Raw genomic sequence first — 13898 nt, 5'->3', positions numbered from 1 at the left:
CTCATAAAGATTGAGCCAGCGATGGTGTGCCACCATCTTATTAACTTGGCAGTAGAGTCATATTAAAGAAGAGTCGCATTCAGATATTTTTTGTTCAAGGAAGTATGTAAGTTGCTGCTGGCTTCATGAAATAACATTAACTTCGGGAATTGAAACACAAAATTATTTTAACGTAGGCATTTTAGTAAAGTCATATAAGTTTATCTACAATAGAAAATAAACAAAAAAATCAAGAACAGCATAAAAAAACTGTGTAAAACAATGTACAATACCTAACTAACTCGTCCTTACTAACTAATCCTCCAAAATATGTTTTGAAAAATATAATAGTTTGGTTCTACAGGATAAAATATACAAAAACAATGTTAAAAGATAATATTTTTTTTTCCTTGATTTAATTCCTTCACTTAACTTAATACGGACAACTGCATTTTTTTACTTACATTAATCAAATTAAAATTATGATAAATTTTCGTTTCCACATTAACCGATCCGATATCGGTATCGGATCGGGGGCAAGTAAAATGTATGAAATATGTACCTGTTTCACATTGTCCGGCCCGATATCGGATATCGGAGCTGACACCGATATCAAAGTCAAAGTCAAAGTCAAAATATCTTTATTCAATTTAGGCTATAACAAGCACTTATGAATGTCAAAAAAAATCTACCACCGGTTCGGAAAAACCTCTGCTGAGAAGAATCCGGCAAGAAACTCAACGAGGTATATATATATATTTTTAAAACAGATTTACAATATTATTAAATGATATGTATACATCACAAGTATTTAACACAACTTTATTTTTAACACAGTAGGTTCGCTATTTGAAGGGATCGCTAATGCGGATCGGAATTATTTCCAAATATCCCTGTCCATGATATAATCATTAACTTTATAATACGCCTTTGATATTAATGTCTTCTTGACAATAGATCTGAATTTTGTATCCGTTTCATTTGTAATATTTTTTGGAATTTTATTATAAAAACGTATGCAATTTCCCAGAAAAGACTTTTTGGTTTTAGCCAGTCTGTAAGATGGAACTTTAAGCTTCCCTGTGTTTCTAGTAGCCTTTGGCTTATCGACGTTAGTGGGAAAATCACATATGTTCTTCCTAACATACATGATTATTTCAAAAACATAAAGGGTTAGGATATCTGTTTCCTTAAAAAAAGATCTTAAAGATTCACGCGTCTTCAAATTATAAATTGCTCTAATTGCTCTCTTTTGTAAGATAAAAATTGACTCAATGTCTGCAGCAGATCCCCATAAAATAAGGCCGTACGAAATAATGCTATTAAAGTAAGCAAAATACACCAACCGTGCCGTCGCCACATCGGTTAGCTGCCGTATTTTCCAAACTGCAAAAGCAGCAGAGCTCAATCTACCCGCGATTGCTGTGACGTGAGGTCCCCACTGTAGTTTAGAATCGAGCGTTATTCCTAAAAATACTGTTGATTTTACAAATTCAATAGTTTGACCATTTAACTTTATATTAGAAACTGAATTCGAGCTAGATGAATTTATCAACGAGAATTTAATACATTTAGTTTTTCTTAGGATTTAGTAACAAATTATTGGCAGTTAGTAACATATGTTGGCGACGCCCGTGGGCTGTCTGTCTGATAATGTTTGTATTGTGTGATAGTGCTACGTGTGTATCTAAATTGTCTCTGTGTGCGCAGAGCCCGGTGCATGGCGCCCATTTTGAGCCGACCGTATTGGAACAATTTTGTCGGAAATATGTGAAAACAGCACATGGTAGGTATCGGCTATCGGGTGTCGTCCATCGTCGTCCGATACCGATATCGGATCGGATGATGTGAAAACGCTCTTTTTCGATCCAACATCGGTATCGAAAGACGATGGTCGACACCCGATAGCCGACACCATGTGCTGTTTTCACTTTCCGAACGATACTCATGGCCGCCACGCAATCGACTCTGCGCACAGAGAAAATTTACCTAGATACACGTATAGCACAGAAGGCGTCCGATGGTGCCGCCAACATATGTATCGGCTCCGATATCCGATGTCGGGCCGGACAATATGAAAGACAGGTACCTACATATTTCATACAATTTAGTTGCCCCGATATCATATCGGCGTCCGATACTGATATCGGATCGGATAATCTCAATAATCTGAAAAGAGGATGGTAATGGAATTTCATACGACATTGCCGGCCATGGCCTGTAAAGAGACTGTGTTTTGTTTCAGTGGGTTTTATTTCTTTTATTGACTATCTATGGCATACTGCCAATGAAAAAAATATATAATTGGATTAAATCAGGTATTGAATATAATAAACAAGGATTGACATTTATTGTTAATAATTTATTCAAATAACCAATTAATAAGGTATTGTCATTTTTAATAAATAAAACCATTTCAAGATTTGGTGGCAAAAACATTAACCCGAACCAGCTAACAAAAATAATACGAGTAGCTGAAGGAGTAATTTGGCGGGAATAGAAAAAACAACAAATATTTATACGGTTTATATCCTAAAATGAATGGTTTTCAATTCAAATAATTGTTATCGGTTCCGATATGAGTTTATCATATATCAACACTCGCCCATCTATAACTACTCGGCCGACAATACGCTGTTTGGCGGCCTCTGTAGTAATGTACTATTATTTTAATGGTAGCAAATTCTATTATTGTATTTTTAACACAACTATAACAAAAAATCGGTCCATTATTTATAAACATTTATATACAAGTTTTTATATAACCGTTCACTCATTGCTGCTGTGTTGGTGGATGATTGATGCGGTTAATAGAAGAGACCAACATAATGTATAACTAACTATTTTTATAAATAAACAAAATCATTGCAAATAACACATTTGGGTAGGAATTGGTCTTCAAAATTCACTTTTTCCCTTTCTTCTTCGCTTTCTGTTTTTTAAGCACAGCTTCGGCTTCGGCAATCATCCTTTTTTGAATTTTCCTCAGCTGAAATCAAATTTATTAAATACTAGTGATTGCCTGCGACTCCGTCTTTGCAGAATTCATTTATCGATATCCCGCGAGAACAACGCAATTTTCCGAGGAAAAAACTACCGTAAGACCTACTTTTGTCCTAAGGGGGTACCACACACAGGGGGTAAGGGGTTGTCCACTGAAAATTACTCGTTTCGGGGTTATTATTGCATTGAAATTATGAAACATTGCCTAAGGCTGCGTTTCCACTAGATAATGTGCGAGTGACAAGAAAGTGATTGTATGTATATAAGGGTCCCGTTTTTGCCAACTGAGATACGGAACCCTGAAAATCAACAGAGCCGGAAGAGTTGAGGGTCAAAATGAATGAACACGATCGTATTAGATTAGATATTTTATTGAGAAAAAAAAATGTCATTCAGGTTGAATTAGGCTTTCTTCTTTCCCTTTTTACCTTTTCCTTTTTGCTGCGTGTAAATAAGCGTTTTAATATTAATATTAATAGTTAAAAATATATATGTACCTAGTTTGAAATGTGTTGTTCTTAAAATATTAATAGAGGAAAAATTATTTATTTATTTGCCAATAAAAAAAATTACAGCAAACAGCATAACAGTAAAACCAATGCGCTTTAAAATTCAAATTATACAAAAAAGACATTAAAGACACAAAAAATAAACTAATGTTAATTTTATTATTAAGCAATGTTTTTGATATTACAAATTTTGAGGTTTTTCCTGTTTGCAGGAAAACCAAAAGATTATAAATTATTCAAATTACAAGAGGAAAACAACAACCATAATAATTAATTAAAACACGAAGAACAACCGTCACACACGCAGCGCCCGCCACTATGCTGTTGCCAGAGGCCAAACATTTTAGTTGTACATCAATAAACCTAGACTACATTATTTGCACTTGGACATCATCAGACATCAAATGCCAATTTAACTTACTTTATATAAAGGACAGAAAGAAAGATTCTCGTGCGACAACTAATATGCGGAATATATGCTGGTCCTTTTGCATCTTCGTTCAAGTGTATCTGGGATTTTAAAAACCGTTTCGAGAGTCATGCTCCTGACTTCGATAATGAAACGCTTCCTTTTGTCATGGAGGCATGCAATAGCCGAGGATGTAGCAGTCAGATGCTCGAGATTTACCACCGAGAACATATTACGAAGTCAGAGTATCTGTTAGACCCAAGGAAGCAGTGAAAGAAAAGTACTGGTCCGATAATGCAATTATAAATTTTATGACTGACTCTGAAAACGACAAAGCTGACATTGTGTTTGATGAATTATGTATCCCAAAAAGTGAAACCTCGGAATTATTGTTACCAGAAATAGCGAAAGTCAGAATTAAAGTAAAAAAAGAACACAATGAGCTGAAAGACAGAATAAGTACGTTGAATACAAAAAGATTTTGTAAAATTAACCAATCTTTGTTATAAACAAACTAACTACTTGACAACATGTAAATATGTGTAATTGAATTGAGTAAGTAATCGGAGTTAGTACAATTTTTATCCGGAGGGCTGTCCGACCGCCCGAACACAATATAACATGTGTATGTACACACCCACACACAAACATCACGCCTGTATTCCCAAACGGGGTAGGCAGAGCACACGAAACGTTACCAAGCGGTAGCGGAGTCAATTTTAGCAATTTTAGCTTTTATTTGGTGTATGTACATACAACATAATTAACGATTAGCATGTTTTTATTCGTACTGCCGTACCTACTCAGATTTAAATAATCCTAACTTTTAGATTAGTTGTACAAGATGGTCAGCCGACATCAAATCTTTTATAAGGGCCCTGTCGTCCCGGTCGATTGGTGCCTCAGGGGCTCAAAAGCTGTCGCATGCTTATCACAACAGACGGCACTGGCAGTCCAAAGGGGCAATGCCGCCAGCGTCATGGGAACTCTTCCACAGGCAGATCTTTTGGGCAAGGTTTTCCTTTTATGATTTTATTTATACCTACATTCTCTTTGTACATTTACGGTTACGGTTAAGTTGTCTAAGGTTATTTATTTTTATTTTTTGTAATTTTCAATATGAATGTGTGTTCTGTAAATTATAAATAACAATAAATTTGTTTATGAGTGCGACAGTTAGTTCTCACCTTTTTTTTCTCAGCTCTGTTGGCCAGTACCCTTCTCCAGGCGCCCTGCAGGACCCTCGCAGCGTGCTCCATGCGGAACTTCTCCATTTTCTCCATCATCTCCTTTTGGTACTCCGCCTCCCGCTCCGCCATCAGTGGGATGTACTCTATGTTCTGAGCTCCTATCATCTCCTGTAGCGTAAATTTAAATAAATTCAAGTGTTATTTTTATTTACATACAGATCAGTACAGTAATAAAGAAGCGAGCATTATAGAGTATGTCATAATCTCATGAGGGCACCACGTATTTCATATTCTATATACTTATCACATTTTTGACGTTAAATGCTTGAACGTGGCAACAATTTCGCATCTAAGTAAAATGTTTTTTCTTTTTTATCAGTGTAAAGTAACTTGCATCTTATTGGGGCAATTTTTCGTGCCCGTGCACGCTATATGTAGGTATTGTACTATGCCGTATTATATCCATCCCTACTTTGCAACTGATTGGTCGATACGAAAAACCATTACCATCTCCTGCAGTTTTTCTGCGTTCCACTACATTTTTGCACCCTCATTCCTCATTTTCGTACCTATTTTAATTTGTATTTTTTAGAAACCACCTTTTAGGATCAAGAATTTTATTGTTCTTCATCACGAATTATATTTTCTAAATAATATAATGTAAATCCTTTTTTATGTATACTTAGCATCTGAGAAATCACATGCAGTCATCTCGACAAAATTCATAAATTTTCCGTTCTAATTATTATAATAGGTCACCTCCAATTTTTTGCATTTCTCAATCTCTTCTTCATACTTTTGCTGGAAGTCGTCGAGTTCTGCCTGCTTGTCCATCATTTCCACGTCGTATTTGCTTATCCATGACTGCAACTGTAATTCCACTCTGAACCTGTAGACATTTATAATATAATATGATTCAATGCAAAATAACATTGGTAAGCAATTGGTAAATATTTAGTAAAATAAACAGATTTTTTTTATGCATGAAGTTTTTGAATAATATGATTAGTAGATTTCAGAGGACAGAATATTTTTGATTGCGCATGAGAAATACAATTAAAAGTTTTTTGACAAACGCACACAATATAACACATCAAACCAAAGTTTTTAATAAGTACAAATCCCTACTGTTTGTGTACCTAATGGTTCATCCATAGCAAAAAGCTTAATAGGCGTTCATCAGTAAGGTTAAGTTAGCTAGAATTAACGGAATCTTAACGCCAGGTTCAATCAGTCTGTTAACACTATTGCAACAAACCGTCGAGTCCTCAACTTCTTCTCGTTCTTTACGTTTAGCGCGAGCATATTGTCGTGAGTGCGTTTTATTTCTGCCTGCTCTTCTTGCAGGATGTCATTTTTAGCCGCATGCGCACGGCCCGCTAAAACCATCTGTCTTTCAGAGTCCAAACTGAAAGAAAACGTTAAAATAGGTACTTTAACGTAATTTGAGCCTATTTTTGCTGACATATCATAAGAAAAGTCTTACATCTTCTCCTTTAGCTTGGTAGCCGCATCAACTTGGAGCACACTCAACTCTGACTCCAAACTTTCAATCTTCTCCCTTTTGACCGCCATCTTTGCCTCGAACACACTGTTTTCACGTGTCAGCGTTTCTGTTATTTCTAAATATAAAATAAAGTTAATCAACATATGTACTAGAATATATAATTCGAAATGGACGTATATTTTGACAGGGGATGTTTTAGTTATAGCAGCGATGATAAAGCCTTCCTGTAATTAATTTAAGTCAGGCAAGTAGGTATAGTTGATAAAGGGTCATTTCTGTTTGTCTGACTCAATTCCGGTAATTTAAGTACCTATATGCGTTCTACAGACAAGCAGTAAGAAGTCGCAACCCCTTTGGTTGTGTGTCTTACCAGGCACGTATCTGAATATCGAAAATTGAAATATCGATGGTTAAAATATCGACGATCAAAATATCGAACGTAACCTAACCCACATTCGATATTATGACGACCGTCGACTTTTAACTTCAGATATATTATTTTTCGATATTCAGCAGGGCTACTCTACGAAACTCGAAGTTCGTATCGTGCGGTCCCTCTCGCTCTCATATTAAATAGTATAAGTGTCAGAGGGACCGCACGACACGAACTTCGAGTTTCGTAGTAGCCCTGCAGATACGTGTCCGTCTTACCAACCTGCGTCTCTCTTATTGATTTCTCTGTTATTTTCATAATATATACGCCATAAAAATGAATACAAGCTAACTACCTTTGATTCCCCCTGTGCTTTATACATAAATGACTGATCAAATTCCGATATATTTTTTTTGAGAGGGAGACAAACGAAGATGTGCGTTTCTGATGTGAAATGATCACGTACCAACAACTCAAGGAGAGTCATGGTTGTTGCTGGCCTTTAAAGAAAGTATGAACCCTTTTCTATTTCTCCCCTGTCATTCTAAGGTCACAGCTCATTAGAGCCACCCGGCCGACCAGCACCTCGTCTTTCGGCATCCACTCGTTGTCGACAGTTGGTCTAAGGGTGGACGCTGCGTTGACAACGAGTGGACCTCGCGTGGTCAACGAGTGAAGGCCGCGTGGTCCACGAATTTCCGAGTAGTCTATTAAGAAATGAGGGTGGGGAGCGCCACGCCGACCGCGCGCGGTTCACGCGAGGCAAGAGTACGAGCAGTGAGCAGTGAGCTATCACCGAGTGGTCTTCTCGCCGTCCGCGCGTGGATAACTCGCAAGCGAGGCGATCCGGCACAGAATAAATAATAGAGCAGTATGCCGTCTTCATACAAACGGCCGGAATGCGAGTTATACCTACGCGCCACGAATTCTCAGCATACCTCGGCAACCATCAGTCGCGAGTGCTCCGCGGTTACGTACGGTCGGCGCGGGAGTCACGCGCATTCATTACGAACCTAATTATGTCACGTCGATATAATCAGTATTGTTCGGTGTACGGATGTTTAAATTCATCTAATAAAATATAATAAAAAACGTGTCTTATGAAGTTATTTATCAGAATGCGAATTTGTTATACTCTTAAATTCAACAGTAAAGCTTTTCGCACATCCCAGAAGAGGTGCAAATACTTGTCCGTAACTAATTTGTAGGTAACAAATATACGTAGTGATGAATTAAGCCAAATAACACCGTTTTAAACATATTACGTTTTGTGGTTTTTGAAAATATATATTTTTTTTTTATTCGACTGGATGGCAAACGAGCAAGTGGGTCTCCTGATGGTAAGAGATCACCACCGCCCATAGACAACTGCAACTCCAGGGTATTGCAGATGCGTTGCCAACCTAGAGGCCTAAGATGGAATACCTCAAGTGCCAGTTATTTCACCGGCTGTCTTACTCTCCACGCCGAAACACAACAGTGCAAGCACTGCTGCTTCACGGCAGGATTAGCGAGCAAAATGGTGGTAGCAATCCGGGCGGACCTTGCACAAGGTCCTATCACCTGCAAAACGTAAAATTTCCTAAAGTTCCTAATCCTTTCCTACTTTAAATTTCATGTGACATTATGAAATCAAATACATAACTGAAGAGTGACAGTTAGTAGAGTAGGCAGCCCTATCGCGCGTTGTTGTACCGAGCCGGCGTAGGTAATTATATCAAGGACGCTGCTGAGACGAAATACTGCTCCTTTTTTCTACTGTGGATCCGGTGACGCTACGGAGTTGATGTACCTAATGAGCGCATGCCCATACAAATCCATAAGAATACTAGCCGCTCGCGGCGAGGCGGTGCTGATCCGGTGCCGGGTGGATCTAATTAGCACTGACCTTTAATGTTTAAAACAAACTCGGAACCTACCTTTAATCTTATCAATCAGCTTAGCATTGTGGGCCTCGAGTCTCCTGGTAGTGAACTTGGCGGCCAGTTCTTCGGCAGCCGAAGTGGACAGCTGCTGGACCATCAGGTCGCGGAACCACTCCAGAACCACGAGGTAGTCCAGAGCAGGCGGTAGCTTACCCTGACGGAGAAATCCCTCCCACTAATATTATAAATGCGTGTGTGTGTATGTTTGTTACTCCTTCACGCTAAAATGGCTGGACAGATTTGGATGAAATATGGTATGTAGATAGTAGAGGTCTGGAATACTTTTATCCCGATATTCCCACGGGATAGGGATAATATCTCGAAATTTCAACCACTGGGTTCAGGGTCATGAGATTTGGCACTGAGTTATATCATATTGTACAACGTTAATGAAATCCACGACATATTTTTTGAGAATTCCCATTGGAATTTAGTAAATTTCGGAATTTCAATTCAACTGTTGATTTTAATGGGTTACGCGTACGAAACCGCGGGTAAACACTAGTACGAAATAATTGCTGAATGGCACAAATCGACACGTTTAATTTAGAACCGTGTAAGATATTACACGGTTCTAAATTAAAAATTGTAATAACCATTAAACCTGAGACGAGGGTGACAGTTCTTCTAATTTAAGACAGAGCAGCTACTACTTAAGTCTGAGTTAATAGTTAACTCGGAGTTATTGGAGACGGCCGGATGTCCAAGTGGTTAGAGAAGCTGACTACGAAGCTTGAGGTCCCGGGTTCGATTTCCGGCCGGGGCAGGTATTTATGGATAATACGAATGTTTGTTCACGTGTCTTGGATATTTAATATGTATTTAAGTATGTATTTATCTATTTAAGTATGTTTATCTGTCGCCTAGTATCCATAGTACAAGCTTTGCTTAGTTTGGAACTAGGACAAAATTGGTGTCAAGTTTCCTTGATATTTATTTATTTATTGTAGGTATGGTTAACGCTGCAAGGCAAGTTTGAGTAAGTGGCACATAGTGTCGGGAAAAACCTGGAAAAACCGTGATAAGTTTCTACTGTCCATGGCACAGAAGGCTAAACAGAATATTTGGATGCCAGGGTTAGGTCCAAGTTAAAAAAAACATTCCAGTTTTATAAATAACTCATTAGTCAGAAGTTACCGTTAATAGACGAAATAAGAAGCACAATTTAGCGAGCTCTGCCCTGAAATACTAACTACATAATAATAATAATTAATAACCCTTGGTGTACGGGAAAATGAAATGACATTTAATACTATTGTTCCGTAAATTAAAGTTCATGTATACTTATTGGCAATAATTATTATAATATTTCTTATGGATGACTTTATGTGATGTAAATGTTTTAATTTGTATTACGAATGCTTTATGTAATGTTATTTTTTTATGTATGTAAATATTTAGCTACACCTTATAGGTAAAATGGTATTGTTAGGTGCAATTTAATGCTAACAAATAAATAAATAAATATTATTATCGTCGATATTGTTGTCACCCCGATCGTAATGTACCTACTTTACCCGTAGACTTTACCTGATATTGAAGTTTCATCTGAAAAACATACAATTTATTTAGTAATGCCGTACGTCGAATAAGATAGTTATTGTTGAAAGCATTTCCTTACCTCTTCAATCATTTCTTCCACTTTTGGCTTCAAGGCTGGGTAGCTGTTCATGATGTACATCAGGTGACCAAGCTCAGGATTAAGGCGATTTTTGAGGGTAACTTCTCCCTGAATTGGTAAAAAAATAAGAAAGGTACAGTAATTAAAAATATAGTCGGTGACTTAACGATAAGTAATGAAACTACTAAGTAGTTATTTGATGTAGGATAAATAGTTTAGTTTGCATTATATTACACAATCGATGTAGTTTTTTTGCTTCTCTTATTAATAATGCACACACGTTTTTATTCACATATTTTTTTAACCAAATTACGAATGTAAATATAAATAAATGATGATTGTTTGGAAAGTATCTATACTTAATTATAAAAAAAAATCACTTAATATTTTTTTGTTCGCGACTTGTTCCTGTTTAAATAGTTATCTCTGTAAATCCGCCCGATAGCTAACAACTCACATTATAATTAAAACTCACCGCTTTAATCTCTTCCATAGCATCCATATTCAGCAGGCTGCTGGATACTAGTGGATTGTCGTACTGCTCGAATATGAAAACCAGGTCATCCATGTTTTCACTGGAGAGTATAGAGCTGAGGGTATTGAACTCTTTTACGAGTTCTGGCAAGCAGATCGCTAGCCGCGTCTTGTACACACACTCGTCCAGGATCTTGGTTATCCGCTCCGTTTGAATCAAGGCTTCCAGATCAATCGGAGATAGAGCTGGAAATAACATTTGTTTATTTTACCATTTCATAAATACCTAAGTAAAGAACTAATAAACATCCAAACAAAAACCCCTCGGTCGGTGACCATGTTCCGGGTCGTACCTAATTGGTTCTGCAGATCTCGTTGGTCATATAGCGGGGCAATGCAGGGTGATGGGTATGTTTGGGCCAAGTACGATGCGGATGGATAGGTAATAGCAAATTATTGTTTTATCGAAAATACAAACTAAGACATGGATGCACAGAAAAACCAGAAAAAGAGACCAGCAGTGGTGTAGGGGTTATAGCACGCAGCAGGTCTCTTTTTCTGGTTTTTCTGTGCATCCATGTCTTAGTTTGTATTTTCGATATGGTTTCACGGGATACCCGTAAAAGTAACAAATTTGGAGTTGAAATAAAAAATACAAAAAGACTCCAAAAAACCAATCATAAATTATTGTTTTATTTAATTGAGTTTTTGATTTATCTTTAGTTTAAAACAAAAAAATATCTTTCATAAACAGGCGGCGTGTCCGCGTTGAATGGCCAGGCTCAATCAAACGTTGGCGGAAATAGCTGGCTGCTTTCTGGTCGCGAGTCGTCTTTACCAAGCGCGAAGAAATCTCGTTTACGAGTTCCTTCGCGCCTGGACCCCTGTGCCCTTAGTGTAAGTTTTCGGTTACAAAATTGCCTGTGACTCCGTGTGCGTAAAACTATGATATTTTCCGAGATGAAAACTATCCTATGTCCTTTCCCGGGACTCAAAGATCTGTAAGTATACCGAATTTCATCTAAATCGGTTAAGCGGCTAGACGTGATGAGGTAACAAACAATCAAACAAACAGAACTACAAACTTTCTCATTTATAATATTATAGTGGGATCGGATATAATTGTTTCGTAAACAAAATAAACTGTACCTAACGTGAAGAAAAGCAACTAACCGGACCTACTTCTTTCTGGTAGGTAGCAAATATTTTTTGTGTGGGGGAGGGGTCGCAGTTTTATCCCAACCAATTCTACTGGTACCATGCAGTTCGTTTCTTTGTGAAGTCGCACTTCTAACCTAAACTACTTTAATGCTAGCAATTTGTTTCTGTCTGACCTAACGAAAAAGGCAAAAATGTTACGGATACTTTTTACAGAAAGTGGACGTTGCTAGTACCATCCTAGTACATACATATACTATGAAACGAAATTTCAAACTTTGAGCTGTCATTGCATAATATGTTATTGTATGTACTATATAAGGCATAAAATTAATGAGGCAAAAGCTTGTCTTATGACCTCAACCAAGAAATCATCAATGATGATGACGGTCACCATCATCATCATCATCCCAGCCTATATACGTCCCACTGCTGGGCACAGGCCTCCTCTCAGAACAAGAGGGCTTGGGCCATAGTTCCCACGCGGGCCCAGTGCGGATTGGGAACTTTGCACGCACCATTGAATCGCTTCGTACGGGTTTCCTCACGATGTTTTCCTTCACCGCAAAGCTCGTGGTAAATTTCAAATGTAATTCCGCACATGAATTTCGAATAACTCAGAGGTGCGAGCCGCGGTTTAAACCCACGACCCTCTGCTTAATGATAATGATTACGTACAGTTGTCCTGGGTATAATCCCGCTCCTCTTCCTCGGTGACCCTGGACCAGCTGCTGACTGTACGGGAACTGCCAGAGAAGTTAGACGGGGTCAGCGTGGACCCGGAGAGGGCAGATTGGGCAGATCGGGCAGATTGGGCGTCCATCGTCTAGGGTCCAATCATACATAGCGATTATTAATACCTATTCATAATTTTATTTAATGATTCTAAATGTTCATTATAATTAAATGAATACCTATTTATAAATTACATTAGGAGTAGGATATATCATACGAGTACATATTGTTTGTTTTTTGTTCATAGGTACTCTTTACTTTACAGTGCTGGTTTTAGCACTCCCTGGGCGTGATTTCCACAGCGCCTCCAACTTTTGGGATTTTTGTAGAGGTATAGGCTTCAGGCGCCCCTTTCAGTCCGGCGCCCTGGGTGGTCGCCCCCCCCCGTGCCCTACCCTAATACTATACAAAAAGGTTAGAAACTTACCTAACCAACAAAAAGTTGGAAAACCCCGACTTTGTCACTTAAGTTCAATATCTCAAAAACGCCCAACCGATTTTGATGAAACATGTCTAAGAACCATCGCTAGAAAACCTGATTTAAAAAAAAACCGCATTCAAATCGGTCCATCCGTTTAAGAGCTACGGTACCTACCACAGACAGACACACACACAGACACACAGATACACAGGCACACATAGCGGGCCCTCTTTTTGCGTCGGGTGTTAAAAACCATTAGTGTTAAGTATAGACACAAAGGCGGACTTATCCCGCGGTATTTCCGGATATTAAAATAAATATTTTGCATAATATGATTTAGAATAGGTAAACATTTATCAGTAAGGATTGTGTAAGTAGTAAAGTAAGTAAGTAAAAGTAAGTTGCGATTATGTACACACAAGTAGATATAATACATATAAAGATCAGTACCTATGTGTCAATGTGATATTTTGACTTGAAGACAAACGATGCATTTAGGCTTACCTTGTGGAACTTTTGAAATCTTCTAATAAAAACAAAAACTCTAATTCCATACAGTATTTCGCTTGCGTCACATAAGTACCTAAACTTACG

The 13898-nt window shown here is 37.8% G+C and overlaps 1 protein-coding gene across 1 annotated transcript; it reads right to left on the bottom strand.

Moving 5' to 3' along the window:
• Positions 1–2200: 2200 nt before the first annotated feature.
• LOC141436997 (dynein regulatory complex protein 10-like) lies at positions 2201–13897 on the bottom strand. The gene is made up of 11 exons (XM_074100158.1): positions 13809–13897; positions 12827–12974; positions 10992–11236; positions 10517–10624; positions 10426–10443; positions 8890–9049; positions 6577–6712; positions 6349–6498; positions 5850–5979; positions 5088–5258; positions 2201–2968 (listed from the first exon to the last, which is right to left on the bottom strand). Exons 2-11 carry the CDS (start codon positions 12969–12971, stop codon positions 2885–2887), a joined length of 1347 nt encoding a protein of 448 aa, XP_073956259.1. The 5' UTR covers positions 12972–12974; positions 13809–13897; the 3' UTR covers positions 2201–2884.
• Between the last annotated feature and the right edge of the window lies 1 nt (position 13898).

This window comes from Choristoneura fumiferana, chromosome 17 (genome assembly GCF_025370935.1).
Source record: "Choristoneura fumiferana chromosome 17, NRCan_CFum_1, whole genome shotgun sequence".
NCBI classification, from domain to species: domain Eukaryota; kingdom Metazoa; phylum Arthropoda; class Insecta; order Lepidoptera; family Tortricidae; genus Choristoneura; species Choristoneura fumiferana.
This window is presented reverse-complemented; position numbering and strand designations above follow the sequence as displayed.

Bases quoted from the DNA above. Each gene is read 5' to 3' on its own strand.
- LOC141436997 (XM_074100158.1), bottom strand. From the start codon at position 12,971: ATGGACGCCCAATCTGCCCGATCTGCCCAATCTGCCCTCTCCGGGTCC. The intron at 5,980-6,348 runs GTTTGTTGCAAT...AAATGTCTACAG, and splicing joins AAGAAGTTGAGGACTCGACG to GTTCAGAGTGGAATTACAGT. The intron at 5,259-5,849 runs GTGACCTATTAT...TTTACGCTACAG, and splicing joins AGAAATGCAAAAAATTGGAG to GAGATGATAGGAGCTCAGAA.